The 26,855-nt window shown below is 37.7% G+C and overlaps 1 protein-coding gene across 1 annotated transcript in view; it reads right to left on the bottom strand.

Moving 5' to 3' along the window:
- CAMK4 (calcium/calmodulin dependent protein kinase IV) overlaps nt 1–26,855 on the bottom strand; it is a 267,538-nt gene that overhangs the window by 93,135 nt on the left and 147,548 nt on the right. Inside the window, exon 6 of the mRNA XM_055298362.2 lies at nt 9,999–10,071. Coding sequence (XP_055154337.1) covers nt 9,999–10,071 — 73 coding nt within the window. The remainder of the gene's footprint in view (nt 1–9,998; nt 10,072–26,855) is intronic.

Genomic DNA, 26,855 nt, shown 5'->3' with positions numbered 1-26,855 from the left:
CTAAACGAACCTCCTTTTGGCCAAGGAGACCCCAGAAAAACCTTAACAACTGAGTTCTTGGTTATGATGGGACAGGAGGTCAAACATGACTCATTATACTTCCCCCCTTTTGCAGTTTAGACACAACAACTGACCAGCATTCATGTTAAAACAGAGACGTTAAGACTGACAAAACAGACTCTTTGTGGCAATGAAATACCAACTTATAAACAGGACCTAAGGCCATGACAGACAAGACTTAAGTCATGTATCCCCACACTTAAATAATGAACTATGTTCTATCTGCCACAAGGTTTTTCTTTTTCTCTAGCAGCTAAACAAGCATTGACCTTGAGATAAGCAACGTTCAAACAACTGCAGCTCTACTAGGCACTGATTAACTGACCCTCAGCCCCTGTTCCACCAGCTATAATTATAAGAGACTGATTTCAGTAACTTTCTCCAGATAGTTGAGTGTCCTTGTGTCCCAAGTGCCAATTGGCATTTAGGGCCCAACTGTAATACATTTAGTTATTAAGTCTCCATCCCAAAGTGAACATGGGTCACATGTAACATGCATGTTTGTTCAATATGCATATGTTAAGACTGTCTTCATAAATATTCATAACTCCTACTGTACCATGCTAAATATGTATGCTTAGCCAACCCATTCAACATAAAATTCCTACCCTGACCCCTCTTCCATCAAAATGCCTGCTAACAGGCTCTGCTGCAGGCTGCACTTCCCAACCTGTCAAAGGGTCACCTTACAGCCTGTAACCTTTTATAAGAAATATAGGCTCCTTTCCAGATTTACAGATTGAGTGATTCTTAAGTTAACAAAGACTATCAGAAAATTCCTAGACACATGCTCCAGAATTTATTGTGGCTTACTCGAGAACCAAAAGAGGGAAGTCCACGTAGGCAGAATTCGGTAAAATTTTGATATCACTATCATTAGTGATAATGGTGTGCAGAAACATTTAATGAGAAGGAAATCCCCTCCCCTGCCCAGGAATTGTTTTTAGATCCTCTGTTTCCCAATATTGCACTGTAATTTCAGAGTGTAGATTATTTTTCTGTTCCAAAATTTCTGATAATATGTCCATGCTCTGATCGGGCCATTAGTCTACTTTATTCTATGTCTATAAATCAAAATATTACAACATTAAGAGAACACCTTGTTATTTCTTCTCTGGCAACTGTGATCTCTCAATTCTTAATATGAATTAAACCACTTTTACTTTTTACAGGTAAAATTATCATTTTAGTGCTTCAACTCTTAAAACTTTGTATTAATTAAAATCTATCCTCCAAAGATCAGTGCTCAAACCTGAGCAGCAAGAGACAAAAGTCTCCAGAGAAAGAAATGAAAATACCATAGGAACCGACAGGTTTCAAACAAACAACAAAAAAACTTGCATTTTCTGTTTTAACCTTTCATTACGTACTTGAACTCTCTGAACCTATTAATTGACAAGAAGTGGACTCAAGCAGGAATGACATTCATAGAAACAAAAAACAAGTGTCAAAAGCAATTTTATTTTCAAAACCCTTAAACTTCATTGTCCCTTCAAAGCATACTTAATCCTGATTTAGCAATATGTGGGTGTATGTTTGATATTCAGTGAAAATCAGTTTTTAGAAATTTGTGGGACCAGAATCTTTTTATTTAGAAGTATGCTCTTTCTGTTATGTTTAAATGGATGGAAAATTATACACTTGCTCTGACCACAGAAAAATTGTTAGCATATACTCAAAAAGTTTATTGAATAAACGGTTCAGTATCTTATTGCTTCAAGTAACAGGGCATATAATTTAAAACTGAAATATTGAGAAACTGTATTTATCCTCCCTGAGGTATCAAGAAGTTGGAGAATTCCAATGGTGTCATCTTTCTTCTCTGCCTTCCTCAGGATGACTTATGCTTCTCTTCATAATTACAAGATAGCAAAAGTGGTTCCCAGCATCATATGCAGACCCAATTAGGCCAGTGAAAAGGAGAAATGGCTTTTCTTCCCTTGAGTCTCCTTTACTAAGGGAAAATTTTTCCCAAAACTCATGAGCAAACTGTCCCAAGGAACTTACTGGGCAGAGTCAGGTAATATGACCTTGCCCTAGCTGCAAGGGAGGCTAGGAGGATAAGTTCTGGTACTTTCCATCTTCCTACAAGGGAGATCGGCTTTCTGCCAATGAGGAATAAGAGGTCGAAGTGGAAGATGGTTTCAATGTGTCAGATAATGTAAGGTTGAATAATATAATGCCTGTTAAATGGATAAACATCACTAAGCATAATAGTACTAAATACAGGCAGTAATTTATTTTTGTGTTACTTCTCTTATTTTGATTTCACTGAATTCTAGAACCATTTCATGCACTTTAGTAGACTACGAACATTTCAGAAGACTCTGAATAAAAACAGAAACTGATTATTTTTGTTTTTGAATAATATCCTGTACAATTTATTAAGCTATTGTCTCCAAACGTAAAACCCATTCTTCTGTAGTCCACTTTATGATGCTGAGATTGAAATTTCAAGCCACATTTTTCCTTCTCCAGTTGGCTCTCTATTTGGATCTGCCATGAGAGGGCATGAGGGAGAGACAGTGGCAGGCTAGAAGAGAAAGAAGGGATTGCTCCTTCCTGTTTGCTTTCTGAGTCTGATTTTCTGCTTGTTATTCCTATGTCTCTCTGGAGGCACTCTTTCACCCTGCAGTGGCAGGTCGTTCCAGGAACAACAGTTGAATCCAGTTTGCAGCTTTTGCAACTCAAACAGAACCAGTCTCAGTGCCTCTCAACAGCAACACCAGCACTGGCTGGCTGGAGCATCATCCTCAGAGACCTGAGGTCCAGCTTCATGGGAAATTCCTCTGAGGTCCAAGCCACCTACACCAGCCAAACAGGGAGCCCTCTTCACAAGTCCATAGAGAACCTCCTTCAATCCTCTACGTTTTAATAATTTTAACCTCTTCATTTTGTTCCCCCAGTCCTAGGGGTAGCTGTTTCCTGAAGTTGTCACACGTCCTCCACACACAATACCTTAGTTTAGTGTTCCTCTTTTGCCTTTTCAGTTTTTGAGTATCTAGTCACCAATTCATTATCAATTGATTTTCTATATAAAAAGCTAAATCTGTTTCTGTTTTAGAGAGTGAGTTACAGGTTAATTTTTTTTTAATCAAAGCGAGCTTTTGCAATTTCATCTTTTCTTGCCTCTCTATAATAATGTTCATTTTCTATTTTTTTTTTTGATGCTCAGATACCATATTGACTTTCAAAGGGTTAGATTCTTCTGGTTGTAACTCTTCACCATCATCATCACAGTCTTTAACACAATCCTAACCAAAAAGCTATGTTATACAATAGCAAATAGATTTAACAGTTACTCATCCATTTCCTTGTAGTTCCTGAAGAAATGCAGTACTGACAGCCTGGCCTACATAGTGAAATCCTGTCTCTACTAAAAATACAAAAATTAGCCAGGCGTGGTGTCATATGCCTGTAATCCCATCTACTTGGGAGGCTGGGGCAGGAGAATTGCTTGAACCCATAAGGCAGAGCTTGCAGTGGGCCAAGATCACACCACTGCACTCCAGCCTGGGCGACAGAGCAAGACTGTCTCAAAAAAAGGAAGAGAAGAGAAGAGAAGAGAAGAGAAGAGAAGAGAAGAGAAGAGAAGAGAAGAGAGAAGACAGAACAGCAGAGCAGTACTATGTTCTATATGTACAAATTTCTCTAGGTTCCAAAGTCACACTTTGAAATTAAGACACACGAAAGAGAACTGTAGCTAGAAAAAGAGAAGAAAGGTTGTATCAGTGGGGGATAATGTAGGGGATGATGATGTTTTGGAAATAGAGAAACACTCAGGTGTCAGTGGTGACAAAGAAAGAACTGAAGGTGGTGGCAGCAGTATTAGATATCAGAGGAGAGGGAATATTCCCTAATTATCCCTACAAGTCCATGGAAAAGGGGTTTGGTATTGTGCTACTACAGGACGACCCTTCCAGAATGTCCAGACTGACCTAGACCATTTAACTTTGGACCATTGGAATTCATTTCAAGAAGAGAGAATACTCAAGAGGACTTAAGGGTCTGCTCTCGAGGACTGACTGAATGAATTCAAATCCAAAGAGGGAAACATCTTTCAAACACACTTTAAAAGCTTTCACAAAAGCTATTTAAAGCCAGGAAAGCAGAAGGAGCAAGGTTAAAGTCAGAGAAATACTGTAAAATATGTGGGGCAAGAATTAGGATGGAATGGGGAGGGAGGGAAGGATTGCAAGATATGTTACGTAAGGAGTATAATTATACCTGCATTATATTTCCCAAGAACTTTTCAATCTTTAAGTTTTCTGCTTCTATGCTTTCAACAACCAGCCTAGATACGAGTTATCTAGAGGAAATGTGAGATGTACCACTGATTACTCTGAGTTCCCACCTGTCCCAATTTTTATAGCTATGTATAGCTATGTAATTGACAATAAACTATTTCATAAATGCCAGCCATTTCTGGCTAGTTTTAAATTGCTTTGCTTTCTACCTGTGGAACTCTTAGGGAAATTAATTTTTTTTCTTTAAGTTAACCCTTAATTGCAATAATCAGAGAAAATCTGATTTTTATAAAACTTCTTTCAAGGAACATTTGACTTGAATGTGTTAGCTTAGCTCCTACACTGGAACTTAGTGACAAAAACAAAAAAAAAACCCTCAACAATTTTTTTTAAATGTAGGATTAGCTATATATTAATTAATTTATCTTTACAGACTTGAGTCAGAGTTCCAGGAACTCTTATCCTTCTGTGTTATGTGGGGCACCCCTATCTGGAACGTCCCTTCTTGGACTCTTTTGTTTCTTAACTGGTATAACTCCAACAGGTGGAAAATTCTGATGCTGAGAACATCCATTTTTCACCAATTGAATAAGAGAGTTTCCCAGTCAGCTACATGAGGTATTACTATATTGAGGCATACCCACTGTAATAAGCCTCCTAAAGAATCAAGAGCTGATCTGAACGGACGGAGATAAAGAAAGAACATACCAAAGAAGGTGAGTTTTGAATGACAGGAAAGAATGAAACAGTAGTAAGGAAACAAAAAGAATCTCAGTCACAAAAGTAAGTTATAAAGCTTCGTCTCCTATGAAATGAGTAGAAAAATAACAGTAAAGATGTTTAGTACATGGCTCGTTATCCAGAAAGACAAAATCCAGAATGATGGCTCGTTCATGTTTTCATCAATTTCCATTTACTTATTCAATAAGTGTTTATTGAGCTCCTACTTTGTCATGTACTGTTTTGGACTCTGGGAATATAAAGGTGAACAGCACAAAGTTCCTACTTTTATGGAGAGATAATAAACACAAAACAGACAAAATATTGTTCAATTTTAAATAATTATAAGTGCAAAAAGACATACCACATGGTAATAGAAACTAAGATGGCTTGGAGAGGTAGTGGTGGTTACTATTTTAGGTAGAGTGGTCAGGGAAGGTCCCCCTGGAGAAGTCACACTTCAGCAGAGACCCAAAAGAAGTAGAGAAGTGTGCCATAGAAAGATATGAAGAGCTCCCCAGGAAGTGAAATGACAACTACTCTGAGATTGGATTAACTGAGACCTTTCTGAGGATCGGAAAACAAGGCCAGTGTAGCTCAAGTGTAGTGTAGGCAGTTATGTTGAGATGATGAGAAGGAAACTGAATATGCAGGACATCCTAGGATATGTTAAGATATTTTGATTTTTTTTTTTTTTTTTTTACTTTTGACGGGACGCCACTTCTGGTATAAGCATGGAAATGATATAATTGATGTATGATTTAAATAATAACTGGTTAATGTGAGGGGAATGGAGTGGAAGTAGGTTTCATAGCAGTCTGAGTGAGAGATTATGCAGACTGAAACTAGAGCTATGGGTTAGTGAAGATGAAGAAAAATGGTCAAATTTGGGTTATAATTTGGAGATAGACTGACTAGAACTGTTGATTATTATCTGGAATTATTTGGACGTGAGGTAAATTCTAGGTTTTAGCAAACAATTGCTGAATGGTAGTGCCATTTACCAAGATGAAGAAGATAGAGAGAACCTTGTAAGTTTTTTTTGCTGGTATCAGTGAATGAGAGAATCAGGAATATACACCTACTGAAAACAGCTTGAATTACAAAGACGGAAATGTGGGAATGTGAGGAGTGACTAAATTTGGTCACAGAAAAGTTAATTCCTACATGATAAACAAGTAGGGCTTCCGCCAAAATGAAATCATATTCCAAGTGAAATCATGGTTTTCTGACAGACTGTCATTCAAAACTGCACCTAGGATGCAATGATAATTCAGGAATGGAGAGAAACATGAAGAAACAGTAAAAGCAAAAAAAAAGCACCAGAACAGATAGTAGAAAAAGGTATGCCTTTTGGTGTGGCAGCCTAGTTCAAAAGAAACTATTGTCTTTCCCTTAGAACAACCCCCCTTATCCCCAGTCCTGGCCAGCCACATTTATACTGCACAATTCACACCCCATCCACAGCTGACTGGACTAGGGAAGGAAGCCTGAGTCAAATTGAGCCACATGTGGCTTCTGTTCTGATATGTGAAACTAAGATCAAATGATATTTGTGTTCATTTTGAGTCAGATTTAGGTTTTTACTTTAATATGCTAATGCAAGATGGTTAAGTTGACCGTATGTCACTCTGTGGATCTAAGAAGTAGTGAATGTTGGTTGGAAGAGAGCAGAGGGAAGCAGGTGATGAGAAAAAAGCAGCAGTGGGGGAAGAGGTCTGCCCAGTGTCCAGACTGCTGGCTATCTTTACCCACCTCTGTAGCCTTACAGTACACTCTTCCTGATACATGCATTCTGTTACTCGCATATAGAGAAGCAAGTAAAGATCACTCAGAACAATTATTTTGAAGATTACTTCATTTTGATATAATGTTTCGTCAGTAGAACAGCATAAAAAGAGGAGGGCGGTAGACTGAGTGGCACATGTCCTCTCCCCTCATTGTCACATTCTCTACTCACTGTCTCATGTGATATCAGAGAATAATGTGCTACTGTCCCAGAAAGGAAAAACGAAATCTGCCTGTTAGACAACAGTATGTGCTAGAACTAGAAACATGAAAAAGTACATGAATCCAGTTGGGTAAACTGCAAACACAAACACACACACACACAGCATGCTGACTTGAGGATTTATTACCTGTTATAACCATACAAACATACTCAAATTTCAGCACAATTCCTTTTTAAACTTTCTATTGGTGTAATATACGAATAGAAAAGTATATGTAAGTGTACTGAATTTTTACAAACTGAACCTTTCTGTGTAATCAGCACCTAGATCAATGAGTGTAATATTACACAATTGTTTTTGTTTTTTGTACTTTCCTGGGGAGTAAGTGTATCTGTATACAACTACAACATCTAATAAATCTTTAAATGAATGTACTGAGTATGAAGTTGATTATCCTCTTTTCCTTCTTTTATGAACATTGCTATGATTCACAAGTTATCTCATTTAATCTTTTCCACAATCCTGTTAGGTTAATTGCTATGCCTATTTTACAAGACTAAATTGAGGCTCAAAGATATTTAGTGACATGTCCAAGCTCACACATCTAAAAACCAAACCTAGCTCTGTCTCACTGCCAAAGTATTCTTAACTGCTATACCAGCTGCCTGACTGATTCAGGTAAGGTGATAGTGGGCTATGGCCAGCAAATTTACTTGATTAATTTATTATGTATAATAACAAGAAATGAGGTTTTAAAATGGGTATTTAAGAAAAGTATAAAACTGCCATTATTAAATGGAGAAGTAACAAAATAAAAATAGTGATTCCAAGAGATGATTCTAGACTTATATATTTAGGAACAGGAATTGTGGCTGGGCGCGGTGGCTCAATCCTGTAATTCCAGCACTTTGGGAGGCCGAGGTGGGCGGATTTCCTGAGGTCAGGAGTTCGAGGCCAGCCTGGCTAATGTGGTAAAACCCCATCTCTACTAAAAATACAAAAATTAGCTGGGCGTGGTAGCACACACCTATAGTCCCAGCTACTTAGGAGGCTGAGGCAGGAGAATCACTTCAACCCGGGAGGCAGAGGTTGCAGTGAGCCAAGATCAAGCCATTGCACTCCAGCCTGGGTGACAGAGCGAGACTCCATCTCAAAACAAAACAAAACAAAACAAAAAACACAAAAAAAAGAATATGAGTTAATGGCAATTAAAGTGCTTCTTCTCTCTTTTTTAAAGCATGCCAGCAACAGGCATAGAATGATGGAGAACAGGATTAAGTTTATGCACATTTGAAGAAAGAGTCAACTGAAGTTGGAAAGGTCTATGTAAGATAAGAAAATGGAAGAGCTGAAACCCATTACCTAGTGTGCAAACCTAGGAAACCAGAATTGGTAAATATGTCATGTGTGATGAAAATCTGAAATGGGGTGGCTATTTGGTTTCAGTGAGAAGATGAATTTGATATTCAATATTTATATAATCAAGAGCTATGTTGGCATCCTCTCCAGGTTTTATTCACTCCCATTTCACACTTTTCATCCCTCACCATAGTAAAAAGATCAAAACACTTTTATGGGAATAAATAATTTGGAAGGACTGGGCTATAAAGCCAATTAAAATTGGTGTTAATAGCTCAATAACAGATTTGGTTCAACTGGCTATTTCTAGAAGCCTTATGCAAAGGTTATTTTTTCCTTTTCATCATTGGTACAAAGGCTAGTTAGATATCAGAGTCCTCCCTCCTCTCTCCCTCCCTTCCTCTTTTCTTCCCTCCTTCCTGGTTTTGATGTGGGTAAAACTCACAGGACCTGTGCTTCTGTCACTGTGGCTGACTTCTCAAGGTATTGGATAATGATTTTAGTTAAATAACTAACTCCGAATAATACAGTATATCTTAATTCTGGATATATTTTATAGATTTGTCTCTTTAACTGATCCTGATAAATACCCCTCCTTGGGCCCTGTCTTGAATGTTCAAATAATAATTTGTTCTGGTTTCATATTCAATAAATGAATCACCAAAGTGTTCCAGCACATGTTAGACAACATTAAATACATGGGAAGCTTTTAGCCAGTTGAGTCTGATTTATACAGGCAAATATTACCTGCTTAATGCAATTCAAAAGAGCTTCTCAACAGTATATATTTTTGTAAATGTGTATGTATTTATTCCCACCATTAACTTACAAAACTTGTGTTCCAGTTTAAAATATTAACTTATGTTTCTTCCTTAAAAAAACTGCTACATTCTTTCTTTTTAATTCACTCATTTCTTTTCTGGAAAGAAAAGTCAATAATCTCTATGCTCCAAGGTCTATACCACATTCAACCCTCTTCCACATCTCTACCAAATTAAAAAACAAAAGCAATGAAGAAACAAACTCAAGAAACGGGAAAGAAAGTGTTAAAGAACAACTAAAGGCACCAAAGTCTCATTTGGTCTCATAATAATAGAATGGAAATTAATTTAACACACTTATGGCATTATATAGAGGACTGTATCTTTCAGACTTTGAGTCATCAATAGAAAATACAAATTTATTCCATACATTTTCTTTCTTTTCTTTTTCTTTTCTTTTCTTTTTTTTTTTGAGACAGGGTCTCTCTCTCTCGCCCAGGCTTGAATACAGTGGCGTGACCTTGGCTCACTGCAATCCCCCACCTCCCGAGTTCAAGCAATTCTTGTGCTTCAGTCTCTGAAGTAGCTGGAATTACAGGTGTGCGTCACCATACACAGCTAACTTTTTAATTTTTATTAGATACGGCGTTTCACTATGTTGGCAAGGCTGGTCTGGAACTCCTGACATTAAGTGATCTGCCTGCCTCAGCCTCCCAAAGTGCTGAGATTACAGGCTTAAGCCACCATGCCCACCTTATTCCACACATTTTCTAATAAATGTTTCACAACTTTATGCTGTAAAATGTATGGCTTATCACAGATACGCATTTCTTAAATGATGATTCTGTAAAAGAAAGAGATGACTAAGAGTTGCACCATTGCTGTTACTTCATACTTACAGCGACTGCCTCCAGGATTTGTTTAACAGCATCTGCAGCATCTCGCTCACTGTAATATCCCTTTTCCACAATCCTGGAACAAAAAGAAAGGAAATGATTCTCAGGCACATTCACTCAGAAGAATGGATATTAAAAGAAGTTAAGTAAATTAATGTTAAATATGGTGCACATAAACAATTGAAACAAGCTACCATACTACCATGGGAAAGATTTCCACAAACTGACATTCTAAAAATCTTTGAGTTTACTTAGGAAAATGAAATACTTTTATTTTTCCTTGGCTTGAAATATCCATTGCATTTGAAGAAAAAAACACTTTGTCTGTTTTAAGCATTGTTTTGCGAATCATTTTAAACAAATGCCAGTAGATATTATACAATGAAACACTCCCATGTAATTGTCACATAGCTTTATCTATAAATTCATGAAGTTTTATCTGCTTAATTACTTCCACTCCTTCCTTATTATTTTGAAGCACACATCAGACATTATATAATTTCATTTGTAAATATTTAAGGAGGTTATCTCTAAAAGATAAAGGACCCTCTAAAAATCATAGTCATAATTCCAATATCATACCTATAATTAATTTCTTAATATTATCAAATATGCAGTGTTTCAAATTTCTAATTGTCTGAAACATGTTAAATTACTTGTTTGAATAAGTATCCAAATAAGGTCCATGAAATTTGATTGGTTAGTATATCTCTTATTCTTTTTTAACCAGTATTTTCTCCCTCTCTCTCTCTCTTCCCCCACCAACCCTCTTTCTCTTTTTCCATCCTTTCCTTTTATCCCTTCTCCATCTCTGTTTCACTTTTGCTGCATTTCTTTTTGGAAAGCTGGTCACTTGATCTTTAGAGTTTCCCTGCTTGGTAATGTGATTCTTTAAAAAAAAAAACAACTTTTATTTTAAGTTCAGAGGTACATGGGCAAGTTTGTTACACAAACTTCTGTGATGGGGCTTTGTTGTACAGGTTATTTCATCACCCAGGTATTAAGCATAGTACCCATAAGTTATTTTTCCAGATCTTCTCTCTCCTTCCTCCCACCCTCCACCCTCCTATAGGCCCCAATGTGTGTTGTTCCTCTCTGTGTCCATGTACTCTCATCACTTAGTGAGAACATGTGGTATTTGGTTTTCTGTTCCTGCGTTAGTTTGCTAAGGAAAATGGCCTTCAGCTCCATCCATGTCCCTTCAAAGGACATGATCTCATTTCTTTTTATGGCTACACAGTATTGCATGGTGTATATGTACATTTTCTGTATTTAATATGAACCTAATCAAGACCCCAGCATTATCTATTAATTAAAAAAAGGGGCAGAGAAATATCTCCAAAGACATCAAGGGGATAGAATCACATTTGATTCTAGAGGATTACATTTCATTCTATACCTTGATGTCTTTGGAGCTATTTCTCTGCCCTCTCTACTTTTTATTAATGGATAGCATTAGGGTCTTGATTAAACTCAGGTTGAATTTTTAGCAAATACATTTTATAGGGAGTAATGTGTATTTTCACAAGGAGTTGCATGTTCAATTATGCTCCATTTCACGTTGACAATAATAGTAATTGATTATCAATGCCTAGATCCATCACATCATTAGCAGTTTCAAGTTGGTATAATCTATCATTGCTGCTTCTTTGTTAGCTAAAAATTTTCTAGTAATACAATTCTTATAGGAAAGAGGGGATAAATTATTAGTTTTTTAACTTACCAGTTTTCCAAATAATGAGTTCATTCACCAACATTTTCAGTGACCAGTTAGTGTTTTTTTTTTCATTTTTTGGTATCATTTTGGAAGTATGGATTTAATCATATTTGATACATTTCAATCTGCTCTAGCTCTTCCTGGGTCAGTAGTAGGCTATGCAAGTTGGCATTTGAAGTCTTTGGTGGTTATTTTTCTATTCAGTATAATATAATACCTGAGGCTTATTTTGTACATTTGCTGCCTCAGGCCTAGAATAAGACATTGTCTCCTAGAAGTACACTTTTAGTGGCAGATAGTATTTTTCTAATTTTACATGTTATTCTTGAATTAAAAAATAAATATATATGTACATATGTTCATATTCCATTTCCTAGACAAACAATATTATCATGTTAATATGTACAAAATGTTTTATATACGTTTTTACTATGTGGTCCATTTTATGTGCTTTTCCTCTTTAATTTTAATTTTTTTTTGCATTTAGGAGTGTTTGTATTTTTGTTTTCATGTTTTTAACTTTAGTTTCTTCTATTTTGGTTTGTTCTGTACTCTCAGCAATACTGACATTAACTAGCTGATACGGTTTGGATTTTTTGGATTTGTGTTCCCACCCAAATCTCACGTCAAACTGGAGGAGGGGCCCAGGGGAGGTGAATGGATCATGGGGGAGGATTTCTCCCTTGCCATTATCATGACTGTGAGTGAGTTGTCATGAGATCTTATGGTTGAAGGGTGTGGCACTTCCCCCTTTGTGCTCTCTCTCTCTCTCCTGCTCTGCCATGGGAAGATGTGCCTTGCTTCCCCTTCACCTTTCGTCATGATAGTTAAGTTTCTTTTTTTTGAGACGGAGTCTCGCTCTGTCGCCCAGGCTGGAGTGCAATGGCGCAGTCTCGGCTCACTGCAAGCTCTGCCTCCCAGGTTCACGCCATTCTCCTGCCTCAGCCTCTCTGAGTAGCTGGGACTACAGGCGCCCGCCACCACGCCCGGCTAATTTTTTGTATTTTTAGTAGAGACGGGGTTTCACCGTGGTCTCGATCTCCTGACCTCGTGATCCGTCCACCTCGGCCTCCCAAAGTGCTGGGATTTCAAGCGTGAGCCACTGCGCCTGGCTGATAGTTAAGTTTCTTGAGACCTCTGCAGCCATGCGGAACTGGGGGTCAATTAAACCTCTTTTCTTTATAAATCACCCAGTCTCAGGTAGTTCTTTATAGTGTGTGAGAACAGACTAATACACTAGCAGTCCAGCTAGTATGAACTTACAATACAGATACAATATATAGCTGTCAAAAATTGAGAAGAAATAAGAACAGCTTGAAAAAGATAAACTTCTTGATTGCTGTATAATTAGTAACGAGTAAAAGAATATTATTTCAAAGTAATAGGAGGAAAGAGAGCCTCATTATCTTAAGTAGGTGACAATTTTCTTCTGATACATGATGTGATTTTCAAAAAATCTGATGACAATCTGATTTTCTCCAAATAATTGACTTGCTCTCTTTTTTTTTTTTTTTTGCATGAATGTGGGCAAAGAATTTTTCTTTTAATTTAAAGTCTTTTAAGACATGTTTTATGGAAAACATGGTAGTTGTTCTGGGTTTAGTTATTCAGATTTGTGGCATAATCTTTCAATTCAGAGTGCTTTCATTATTCCTTTTAAATTTCAGAAATATTTTCTTGAAGTAGAACGTTTTGTGTTTGTTTTCTTCCATTGCCTTGGTTTTCTTCTTTGGGGTGTGCAATTATACATATGTAAGAATTTTTCTACCTTTGATCTATACTGTTGTCCTACAGTTTTCTTAATTTTAGCTTATTTTGTAACACTGTCTTATTTTCATGTTTTGTTTTTTTTTGTGGGTGTTTCTTCCTGACATGCTTTCACTGCGTAAAGGAACTTTATTCTGCTCCTTATTGTCTGTCCTCTATTGACCTCCAGCTCCATCCACGTCCCATAATCATTCTCTATCGGAACTAACTCAGATACTTTTCTGTTGCTGTCCATTTTTAAGCCAAATTGGTTTACTTAACCTTTTGACAGAGTGATGGTTCAGGATATCTTTTCTAGTTTCATGGCTCTTAAGTTTCTGGTTATGTTCATGAAGCGTTCAAAAATATGCCCTCATTCTTTCTGAGATCTCTTCCCCTCCCCTGGAACTTCATTCCCTTGCCTTTACCATCTCTACACTGATTAATTTGGATTCTCTTCCCAGCAGTTTTTCCTAAGTGTACAACCTTTTCCCCAGGGGACTTTAGATTTTTGTTTCAGGAGTTCACAAGGCCTTGACAATGAATTAGCTTTTTAGACATTACTGCAGGTGCACCCCTTATACTTTTCAGAAATTTGGATGGTAAAAATCTCTCCCAATTTCAGCTTCTCTTTTTATATTGACCTATCCTTCTTCCAAATAACTTGAAGATTTGAGAGACTTGAGTGTTTGCCTGCTTTGGGGTCTCTCATTTGTCTTCTTGCTTCCCTTGCTTCTTCGTGTACAGGTGATCATTCCACATGGCTCTTCCTGTTGTCATTAGCTGGTCCTCACTTACTTGTATGTTAGGCTTCATGGGGATACCCTGCCACCTGGTTTTGCTGTAGATATTATCATTGAGTTTTTGATTTTTCAGAACAAGTTGCTGTCTAGTCTTATGAGGAGCTTTTGGAAGACTGAAAAACTACTTTGTTGCTATGTCTAACTTTCCAGAATTTCAGGAGAAAACACATTTCTAATAGCACTATATAAGATGACTTCAGCTGGCACAAAGTTTGAAAATGGTCAATTCAAAACATAAAGGACAGTTTCAACAACGTTTTTCATTTTAAATAGAAACTTTTCTTAGATGGTACCTCAAATAGTATATTTTTCAGAAAGTACTTTTCTTTGATTTCTGTTTTCTTTAGATGTTGTGACAAGAAGTTTTAAGTTCTCAAAGTAGCTGGTATTAAAAGTTGAATTTAAAATCTATAAAATGTTTCCAAAATAGGGGATGGGGTAGGGGTGAGAAGAAGCAGAACAAAACAGATATGTCAAAAGTATAAAATATATTAAAAGACCTCAATGATTATAGTTATTAAAATTCAGAAACAATATATTGAGGCAAAAATTTTAATTATCTTATTTTCCTTATTTAGTTATTTAGAACATTGGCAAGCAATGCAAATTCATCATCTTTTTATTTTTGGGATACTTTACCAGCACTAGGGTCAAACGAAAGGGGAAAATAGATTACAATATTTAGGGAATGATTATTCACTTGTTCTTGAATATCATTTTCTTGTGATATTTACTTACAAAACCATGAAATTTTCCAACTCATGATTAGGTTAAATGGCCTACTTATAAAAATTTAATTGACATGCTTCATGGGACTATACTTTCTAAACATTTTAAGTATGAGGGAAGGGGAAAAGAAGTACTATTGTGACAGAGTAAGTTCAGGACTTTGGCTACCATGACATCATTCTCTGCATTTTACTCTAAACATGGATTTTGTGGTATCGCTATCATCCAGCACAAATGTAATTAGTGTCTCCTCTGTGCCCTGTACCTATAGCCTCAGGAGCTTGGCTTTCTCCAGTTTTGTTAAAAGAGGGGAGTTGTTACAAAGATGATGGAGAAGAATAGGTGTTAAATTTCTTTGCAACCTTATATTATCTCCAGAAGGGAATAAAATCAATTACCTTCTGGCCTACAACAAACAGTGTGGATTTTCCCCATAGTCACTCACCCAGGCTAGAGCTTTACCACAGTTGCGTTGCAGTACTTTTCCAGGGGGCACTATTCATGCAAATGGCACTCCTTGTGGTTGAAGAGAGCCAACTTCCACAACCATGAGCTGTCTCCCTTAGGTGTCTATTAAAGACACAGTTCTCAGAGGCATCATCACTCTTTGGAAAGTAGGTACTTCACCCACTAGAATCTCCTCTCTATATTTTGGTTTATTATGTAGTCTCAAGCTTCAGCCTAAATATCTTCTGTATTTTCATGTGGCTATAAGTTAGGGTTAAGTGCCTACTGTGAGCGAAATGTTTATGTCTCCCCCAAATGCATATGTTGAAACCTAATCACGAATGTGATGGTATTAGGAGGTGGGGCCTTTGGGAGGTGATTCTATCATGAAGGATGAACCTTCATGAATGGGATTCATGCCTTTATAAAAGAGACCCTAGAAAGCTTCTTTGCCCCTTCCACCATGTGCAGACACAGCTAGAAAGTGCCATCCATGAATCAAAAAGCAGCCTCTCAGCAGACAAGGAATCTGCTGACACATTTATCTTGGACTTTCCAGCCTCCAGAACTGTGAGAAATAAATTTCTATTGTTTATAAGCCACTCAGTATGAGAAATTTTGTTATATCAGACTGAAAGGACTAAGATAGTGCCTGTGTTTCAGAATGTGTTCTTGTGGGAATGTCTAGGGCCTGGCTTGATGGAAGAGTGAATTTTCTTGGGAGCTGTGTTCATGTGGGAGGGAGAGAGGAGTAGTAGGTATATGAAAAATAGTTAATAGAAACTTTACTAATTTTCCCCAATATATGTTAAGTTAGTGAAATAATTCATTTACTTAATCAGAGGATGCATTCCAACAGATGTATCTGCTAATTTATTTATTCAATAAATATTATGGAGTGACCGTTATGTGCTGGCCACTCAGTAGTGAACTGGACATGGACTCTGCACTCATGGGCTTTCTCTTGGTATAAGTAGACAGACAATATTCAACACAGTGTGCTAAATGATGTGATAGAGGTACTAAAGAATGGCCTGAGAGCTCCGACAAAATGCAGGTAATCTATTCTGGAGGCCATGCAGGGTGAGGAAAGGATTCCAGAAATAGCAATATCTCAGCTCACACCTGAAAGGTGTACAGAAATTTTTCAGATGCAAGGAAGGTGGCAGTTGGGGGTCGGGATAGGTACGGAAGAAGAAGGTGGTGATATTCATCCACATTTGTAACTTCTAATGTGAGCCAGGTACTTGCTGGATATAAACAGAATAAGATTTGGGCTCTGCCCGAGATGAGACCACAGATGGTGGAGTAAAGAAAGTTACAAACGAAAAACATTATCATAGATGTAATGTATGTTATGTAAGGTTTGTTCAACCAAGGGATTTATTAATTCTGTAGTGAGAACAGCATCCGTAGAGTAGATATGTGGGGAAAGGGCACAAAACTCAAGTGCCTCCCCACTTCATTTCAGTGTGAACTCCGCACACTGCATCTTGGCCAACCATTACCCTTCGACCACTTCTATTCCAGGCAGTTTCTGCTAAAAGGAGTTTCGTTCCCAGATGATTCTTTAACCAGATTGTCACAGGGTTAGTTTTCTGAGACTCAGACATCCATTTTAAATATTTTATAAGTTGAGCTGCCATTCAGGCTATCCATGGATGACTAAAAAGTTCAACAGCAATGAACTCAAGTCGTAAATGCAGGTTTACAACTTAGAACTATGATTACAAGTGAAGATGCTAGTGACCAAGCAAAGGAAAATGAAACCTTGCAATTTATTTCTCTGAATTTCAGTTGCACGACATCAGCAGATGTGTTTGTCCAGAAACTTCTGCAGGGCACCATGGTAAAATTATTAGCCCTCTCACCAGATTGTTGCTTGGATCACCCACAGAGCCTAGCTGCAAGACTTGCCCATAGTAAGTAAATATTTATGGAATTAATACCAATTGCCAAATGAATGGGTCAGAAAAATTTCAGATTGTGGACATTTGGACAATACTTTTGCCTATGTTCATTATCACGGGGAACAAAAGCACTGGACTCAGAAGTGATTCCCATCACAAGTACATTGGCCATGACTCCAGAGGAAGAACAGCTGTGTGGATGCTTCCCAGAGGACAATGCAGTAAGTGAAAAGATTATTGCTGGCTGTAGGAAGAAACTCAGAGTTACATAGTTTTAGATATTGCTGGAATAACATGAATCTTTTTAGAAACTTATTTTAAACAAAATCAAAGTAATTTAAATTCCTTAAAATGGAGTATTTGTTTCATGAGGTGACATGTAATTTCTTTATACAATTTAGCTGGCATCTCAAAAAATTTGCCAATGAAATTGAACCATGGATAGACAGTCAAGGTTTTATAGCTTTATACGAAACATATTCATGACTCTGAGTTTTAGAAGCAATGAAATATTTAATCATTGTAGGGGTTTTAAAGCTGTAAAAAAATAGAGGGATAATTTTGGCTGGTATTTTTGTTTTTTCATATTTAAACATAGTTATTGCTGTATTTCTCTTCAGATTTAGTAAACTAATTTCTGTTTCGTGATTTGAAAACTAATAAGGAAGCAGTTAAGACGCTACCAGCATTTTAAGATAATTTTCACAGGCCCAGGGCCCTGTGGTTTGCCTCTGTGCCACACAGTTTCCCAGCCTTCCATTGTGGGTGAGGCCAGAGGGCTCAGAGCTCAAAACAAAATGTCTTCTAGGATTTTAATCACAACACTGACCCAAAAGGCTGCCCTGAGACTCCAGTTCCTACAGGTCCCTCAGCTGCCAGGGGGCCTAGCAGACATCTGGAGATCTGGGAAGGAAGCACGAAGGTGGTACATTTCCCCAAGCTCCTCCACTGAAAGCCTCTGGCTTCAACAGGCTCTCTTACTCCACAACTCTGCCTTTTACTTCCACTGCTCGCTGTGCTAGTGCCCGTGCTCTTCTCCTCAGTTGGTGTGTTTTTCTTCCCATCATTTAAAATTTATAGGATGAAAAACTACAGGCAATGCCTATTTCTCTCTATGGAGCTGCTGTAATACATGACTCTGGTGCATTTGCTTCTGTAACACTAATTGCCACAAATTGAATTGAGCGCATCTCCATCCAGGCAGTTAACACGCGCACAGCAGCTGAAGAGCTCTAATCTGATCATATTCTGAGGCCCCAGACTTCCTGGCACATAGATTAGGAGCCCTGCTGCTCTGCTCACCCCTCGCAGCTTTTTCTCAAATGTGCATAATAACTGTAGATGACTAGGTTTATGTGAGAAAGATATTGGTCTGATGAGAATGTGTACTGAAGGATCAAATGACAGACAGTAAAAGCCCCAAATAATATAAAGTTTCAGGAACCAAGTCTTAAGGGCTGCCAGTACACCATTATGCTGTTACATACAAAATTATATTAAAATGAAATCTGCTGTACTCTGTGTAAATCTACCACTTCTTTGTACGTTTCAATCACAGCTTCTCATTTTATTGATGACATCATTGTCTGTTTTGGTGCTTTCTGTAAGAACTTTCCTGCCAAAGAATGTCAAGTTCATATACGTTTCAAAAAAGTAGTTTGAAAGATACTACTAGCACCTGTTACATTCGAATACTAAGAAGAAAGTCAGGGAATTGTGGATCAATGTGGGTGCTGGCCAGGGAGCTGACAAGAGAAAGAGGAGTTCAAATCAAATTGCGAATCTGGGAATGGGCCTAAGAGATTTCCAGTCTACTTCTCTCATACTATAGATAAAAGGCCTGACTGAAAGATATATATATTGCAGCCAGGCGTGGTGGCTTACACCTGTAATTCCAGCACTTTGGGAGGCCGAGGCGGGTGGATCACGAGGTCAGGAGTTCGAGAACATCCTGGCTAACACAGTGAAACCCCGTCTCTACTAAAAAAAATATAAAAAATTAGCTGGGCATGGTCGCGCGTGCCTGTAGTCCCAGTTACTCAGGAGGCTGACGCAGCAAAATGGAGTGAACCCGGGAGGTGGGGTCTGCAGTGAGCCAAGATCACGCCACTGCACTCCAGCCTGGGCGACAGAGCGAGACTCTGTCTCAAAAACAAACAAACAAACAAAAAACACATAAATATGTATTGCTCAGGAGCACACTGTTTATTTAATCATTCACTTAACAAATGTCTAGCCCTGCTTGCTTTCTACCTAGCCCAGCTTTTAAAATTGAGACTAAGATGCTCATATTTTACCCAACAGTGTACAATTGTGCTTTTGAACATCATTTTGCCACAATAGGCCCTTCCTCCTGGCCCCTGCCTGCTAATTTCCAATTTCTCACATAAGAGGCAGCTCAAAAGATTTTACTCCTTCCTGAAGCAATTTCTGACTTACAAAACCCCCTTGTTTTGCACTCTACACACTGTGTTTATGCCCTAATTATAGCACGTACCATCCCCACATGAATACTTAGAGCTGAATATGCAGCCAATCTCTAACAAACACAAAACATCTGATGATCTCTCTTTTATGCCCTGATTATTTTTATTTCTTTTTATTTCCTAGCCCTCATTAAAAAAAATTTATGATATTGTGGTCATTATAATCCCTAATATGCTTTATTTGGAAGGTGATGCTTAAAAAATATTAGACTATGAGCTCCTTGAGGGTGGAGACAATATACAGTGGTTAATATATTGGTGGGAAGAGAACAAAGTGGGTGTTAAAGCCAGCATGGTAAGGTGAGGCCAGATTGTAAGTGGGCTTTTTTTGTCATGTTTAAAAGTATTGACTTTAAGTGAAAGTAGTGAGTAGTTTCCTGGGCTGACCTTATCAAATCTATGCTTATACACAGATGGATGGAAATGAGTGAAAGTAATACTCCCTAGGAGTCTGCTGCAATGGGAAATAATGCAAAGGTGCAACAGGGAAGAAGCACTGGGAAAGGGAAAAGGGAACAGATTTCAAAGCTGCTCAGAGGAAGAATTATAGGGAAGAGGAAAGGAGAATCTAAAGGAAAAGGGAGAAATTCATGTTGATTAGTTTAGTTGGTGAATCAGTTCACAGGGAAGGGGAATGAGATTGAGAGAGGGATGCTGAGTTCATTTGATTTAGAGGTGCTAATGGGACTTGGTGAGAAGCCTAGTAGACTGCTGAAAATACAGTTTTCATCTTAGCTGAGATTGTAGCCACCAGTGTGGCTCAAGCCACAGGTGAGTGTCAAATTCATCTAACAAGAATGTAGGAAGAAGTTTAAAGGGAACTTAAGAGGTGGGGAGGGGAAGAGGAACTCAGGAAAGAGATCAAGAGGGAGATGGCTGAAAAGTCGGATGAAAGCCAACAGAAAAAGAGATGCTGTCCAAAACTCCAGGAATGATATGGAGGAGTAAGCCAGTAATATATAATGCTACAGAGACCAGAGTCTCCAAACATGCATAGCCTTCAGCATTAGCAGACCTTCAGTGCTCCTCAAAAGCCCTTATTCTTTCCCTCATCCGTTCACACAATCTCACTTAAAATCTTCTTCAAGTGCCCTATTCCATTCTTTACCAGTTAGTATTAGGAGATCAATTTCCCTTCTTTAACAATACTGGGAAAATAGAGGCTATCAAGACCAAACTACCTAAACGTCTTATACCCCACCACACTTCTATTTCCAGCCCTAGGAAACCACTGCTTTGCTTCTGTCTATGTACTTTCCCTTTCTTGAAATTCCTTATAAAGTCATAGAGTCATAGCATATATAGTCTTCCATGTCTGGCTTTATTCCCTCAGCATAAACTTTTTAAAGTTCATCCATGTTGTAGTGTGTATCAAAGGAACATTCCTTTTCATTGCTGAATGGTTGTTCATTCTCCAGTTGATGACATTTAAATTATCTCCCCTTGGCTGGGTGCAGCGACTCATGCCTGTAATCCCAGCACTTTGGGAGGCCAAGGTGGGTGAATCACGAGGTCAAGAGATCCAGACCATCCTGGTGAACATGGTGAAACCCTGTCTCTACTAAAAATACACACACAAAAAAAATTATCTGCCCTCTCGTAACACATCTAATTCCAGGGTAGGCATCTATCTGGCCCAATTGTACTGCCTCCATGGAACTCAAAGGGCAAGGGGAACTGACAGACTTGCTAATGCCCATAACGTCTGCTGTGCCATGAGTAATAAGGCCCTTTGTCTCTGATCCAGGAATCATGTGCTTTCCAGCATCCATAAAAGAATAATAGGCTATTTTATTAGTTTATAAGTAAGGTACAATTACATCTCAGTCCCAACAGTGTCTTCCAACTTATTCCAAAAGTCTTTCTTTTTCACAATTCCTTTGATTAATCTAGCTCCTTTGACCCTTTGTCTCTTTCTTTCCGCTTCAGAGGAAGAAGAGTTTTTTCTAAAAACCAAATCCCTTTATCTGACTCTCGGTCTCATTCCCTTCGTGCCTTTTCTAGAATGCTGTTCCAAATTTAGGTCCCTCTCATACAAATCTCTCCTGCTTCTCTTTCTTATGAGCTCCTTCCCATCAGCAAATCAATGTGTTCCTAGACCTACGGCTTAGAATAATAAACTTCTATTTATCCAATGTGTTCTACTACCTCACCTCTATCTTTCATTTTATGGCCAAGCTTCTAGAAAAAGTAAAATATAAGTCTAGTCCAAATCAAAGTATAAGTTTTCTTTACATATAGCCAGATAAAGCCATCCCATTACTGGGTATATACCCAAAGGACTATAAATCATGCTGCTATAAAGACACATGCACACGTGTGTTTATTGCGGCACTATTCACAATAGCAAAGAGTTGGAACCAACCCAAATGTCCAACAACGATAGACTGGATTAAGAAAATGTGGCACATATACACCATGGAATACTATGCAGCCATAAAAAATGATGAGTTCGTGTCCTTTGTAGGGACATGGATGAAACTGGAAAACATCATTCTCAGTAAACTATCGCAAGGACAAAAAACCAAACACCGCATGTTCTCACTCATAGGTGGGAATTGAACAATGAGAACTTACGGTCACAGGAAGGGGAACATTACACTCCGGGGACTGTTGTGGGGTGGGGGGAGGGGGGAGGGACAGCATTAGGAGATATACCTAATGCTAAATGACAAGTTAGTGGGTACAGGAAATCAACATGGCACATGGAGACATATGTAACAAACCTGCACATTGTGCACATGTACCCTAAAACCTAAATTATAATAATAAAAAAATACAAAAAAAATGAGATGTATTTAAAATATCCATGGTTGAAAAACAACTACATACAAATTAAAGGTCAGGTTAAGCCAACACTCAAGTAGGACAAACGTTAGATTACTAATCTGAAGTTTTGTTTTTAAGCATAAGAGTTTTGGCATTTGCAGCAGCATGACATGGTAGAAAAATTGTATACTTCGGAATGTGACATACTTGAGTCCAATCTTATTTAATTATTATTAGATCATATACAAGCTGAGTGACCTAACGGAAGTAAAGAGACCTCTCTGATCCTCAGTTGTCTTGTCTATAAAACGTATATATCAAAGCCTACTTTACATATGTGTTGCTATAATGATTAAATAGTATCATGTTAGTAAATTGCCCTGCACACTCTGCCAGCAACCCGACAGGATCTCAAAAATGTTCCTCATTATATTCACTAATTATCCTTTCTGAACAATCGCATTTTATAGAATCACTCATTAGATAATTACATTGATGACCAATTTCTGATACAATGGTCTTCACAAATGCAGACTTTTTCTAAGTTTGTTAAATCCTAATACCAACCATGATACAACTCTAGAAAGACTGGGACAAGAAACAGCCTCGGTTCTATTTCTCAACCATTTTTCTAATAGCAATGTCCTGAAAATTCAATTTGTTTCCACCAAGAATGAGAGATCCAGAAATGCTGAAGTACAGATTACTATTAGGACTCATATAGTAGGACGGGAGGTGAGGTCTTATGACTTATTTATAACTTTTTAAGTTTATGCTATAGAAAAATATGGATAATAATACCTCAAAAAAGGGGCAGAGAGAATTATTGAGTGGGCTACATAGATACATAGGTTTGCATAGGACCAGTCAATACATCATGGATTTTCCACGTATAAATAGATATTTATTTTCTTGGAAATGATGTGCGAGCGACAAACTGGACTTAATAAGAAAGAAAATGAGGCCCTACAAGAAGGAAAGGATTGGATCAGAAGACAGTCTGGTTGCCTGGACTGGGAAGATCATTAACCTTTACTAATTCTGTTTTCATATTTGCATAGTGAGTATACTGCTTTTCATCCTGCTTGCTCAAATAGGCTGACTTTTTAAATCAGGAAAATACATTAGTGTCTGTGAAAAAAATTTAAAACCATATGTGAATTTTTGCTCTTAGCAATGGTGGGTCAGACAAGCCTCCAGGCAAGAAAAATAAAAACAAACTCAATAAAATAACTTTAAAAAAATCTATTTGAACAAATCAGAGAGTTATCAAGAGTGATGGTAATATTGAGTGTCAACTTGATTGGAATGAAGGATGTAAAGTATTGTTCTTGGGTGTGTCTGTGAGGGTGTTGCCAAAGGAGATTAACGGTGAACTGGGAGATGCAGACCCACCCTCAATCAGCTGCCAGCAAGGCTAGGATAAAAGCAGGCAGAAGAATGTGGAAAGACTAGACTGGCTAAGTCTTCTGGTTTCCATCTTTCTCCTGTGCTGGATGCTTCCTGCCCTTGAACCTCAGACTCCAAGTTCTTCAGCTTTTGGACTCTTGGACTTACACTAGTGATTTGCCAGGGGCTCTTGGGTCTTTGGCCATAGACTGAAGGCTGCGCTATTGGCTTCCCTACTTTTGAGGTTTGAGAACTCAGACTGGCTTCCTGGCTCCTCAGCTTGCAGGTGGCCTATTGTGGAAATTCGCCTTGTGATTGCGTGCGTCAATTCTCCTAATAAACTCCCCTACATATATACATCTATCCTATTAGTTCTGTCCCTTTACAGATCCCTAACTAATACACTAAGGAAGAGAAGGATTTAGGAATCAAGATCCAGAAGAGAAGAAAAACCCAGCAAAGCAAACCTGCCATCTGATGCCTCTGCTTTCCTTCTGAAGGCATTTACTTATTCCAGCACAGCAGCTGACAGGCTGAGAAGCTGAATAAAGTTTCTGGCCATTACACAGAGCTAAGAGTACAGAAGTTGGCATTGAGGGTCTGCCAAGTAAGATGAGCCCTGGTATAATGCCCTGGCTTAAAGTTGAGACCTTCAAAGAGCAAAGCCTTGTGAATAAGACTTGACAAGAAGGACACCAGCCATTAGGAAGCCCAGCTTTGAATTAGCCTAATATCTGACTGTATTAAAAAGATCTGTTTGTTAACCTTAAATGCCTGCCACAACAAAAGAAAATCTCCTTTTTTTGGAAGGTAACAGCATTCCAGGCCTCAAATTCTAAAACCTTTTATACATAATGTTTGACATTGGAACAAGCCTAAACAGGCAAGCAAAAACGCAAAAAGAAACGGATCATGTCCTTTGCAGGGACATGGAAGGAACTGGAGGCCATTATCCTTAGCAAACTAACACAAGAACAGAAAACCAAATACCGCATGTTCTCAATTATAAGTAGGAGCCAAATGATGAGAACACATGGACACATAGAGGGGAAAAACACACACTGGGGCCTTTCGAAGGGTGGAAATTGGGAGGATGGAGGGGATCAGGAGAAATAACTAATGGATTAGCGGATACGAGGTTTAATACTTGGGTGATGAAACAATCTGTACAACAAATCGCCATGACACACATTTACCTATGTAACAAACCTGCAAATGTACCCCTGAACTTAAAAGTTAAATAAAAATAAAATTCTTTAGGAAAAATTGATAAAACAAAAAAAGAAAAACAGAAAAAAACCCATGACAATTTTTTAAAAAATTCAAAACTATACTTAGATACTGGAGTTATCTGACAAAAATCAAGAAAAAGTACTTTTGATTTAATTAGAAGACTGTAAGGATATTGCTAAATTTACTGTCTTAAAATACAGTCATTTTTGAGGGAATAAAACTTCAAAACTTGCTCTTAAAGCAAAACTCACACCTTGTCCATTTCAATAATTCAATGAAAATGATGTTGAGGTTTTAAGAGTTGAGACCAAACTGAGAACGATTAAACAGAAACTTCTTGGGAGCTTTCTTCTTCTCATGTTGTCATAATTGTGCAAATTTATTTATGTTTTAAATTTTTCTTGGGCACAACAAATCATGGATTTTATTCCAAAATTTCTAATAAATTGCCCTATGCAATTTACTATTTAAATTCTACATAAAATAGCAGATTCTACTTGGATTTTGACTATGTTTAATTTTTATAAGCATTATAGAATAGATTTTTTGCTAATTAAATATAACCTTTTTGAGTATAATAGACTCATATGATTATCTCTCCAGCAATTACTCCCCTAGTTCATTCATTACATACTATTAGAGTCATCATTAGACCAGGGATGAATTTTTATCATCACAATTAAATAAATTTGTTTTGACCTAAGTACAAAAAAAGAGACCATATTACCTTTTAACTCTCAAGAAAGAAATCAATACATTGGATAGTAATGCAGAATGTATTTTCAGCTGGATAAAATTTAAAGATAACTGCAGAATTAAGTAACTTAACGGAGAGACCAAGTTCATATTAGCTAGGTCAATGCTGTGGACCACAACATGCAAAGGAAAAGAGTCTATCTTTTAAAACCACTAAGAGTTGAGTGCTTTACTGGCTGTCTGCCATTCTTCAGATGTTTTCTGTTAAATATGAATATTTCATCCATTTATCTCTCCAAATGAAATTTATCAATAGCATTTAGTTTTTTTCATTTTTAGCTATAGCTGCATTAAATTTCATCCCAAATTCTTTCATGGAAGAAAGGTTGGGAAGAAAAGAAGGAGAAACCCTTGATTCCCAATTAACTCAAACCAATAGAAGTAGGTAAGTAAATAGCAAATACTATTAGTAGATGATTGCTTCAGTGTGGCATTCCTGTCCTGCAATTATTTATAATTTAAAAACATGAGAGTTCTCTCTGGTAGACTACAATTAGCAGAGAAATATGCAAGGTCTCCTTAGAGAGAGCTCATAGCTCCAAAGCCAGCAGGATCTGATTATAAACTGACTCTATTAATGTACCTAAAGAAGGAATACATCCATGAAAAAGAGTCAGCTAAAGAGGTGTTGAAAAAGGAGCCATTATAGGCATATTGTGGCCATACCCAAATTACCTAGTCCAGGAGAGTCTCGCTTGAGGACATGGGAACATGTGAACAAGAGTATCTTCATAGTGGGTCAGAGCCATCTCAGCTTTATTAGCAACATAAAGCCACTTCAAATTTGTTCTGAGGTTCAGAGAAGTTAAGTAAATTATTCTAGGTTAGTTAGTTATCTTTCAGTTGTAGAGTCAGGATTCACTACTGTGAGTCTT

The sequence above is a fragment of the Symphalangus syndactylus genome, chromosome 11 (genome assembly GCF_028878055.3).
Source record: "Symphalangus syndactylus isolate Jambi chromosome 11, NHGRI_mSymSyn1-v2.1_pri, whole genome shotgun sequence".
In the NCBI taxonomy this organism is placed as follows: domain Eukaryota; kingdom Metazoa; phylum Chordata; class Mammalia; order Primates; family Hylobatidae; genus Symphalangus; species Symphalangus syndactylus.
This window is presented reverse-complemented; position numbering and strand designations above follow the sequence as displayed.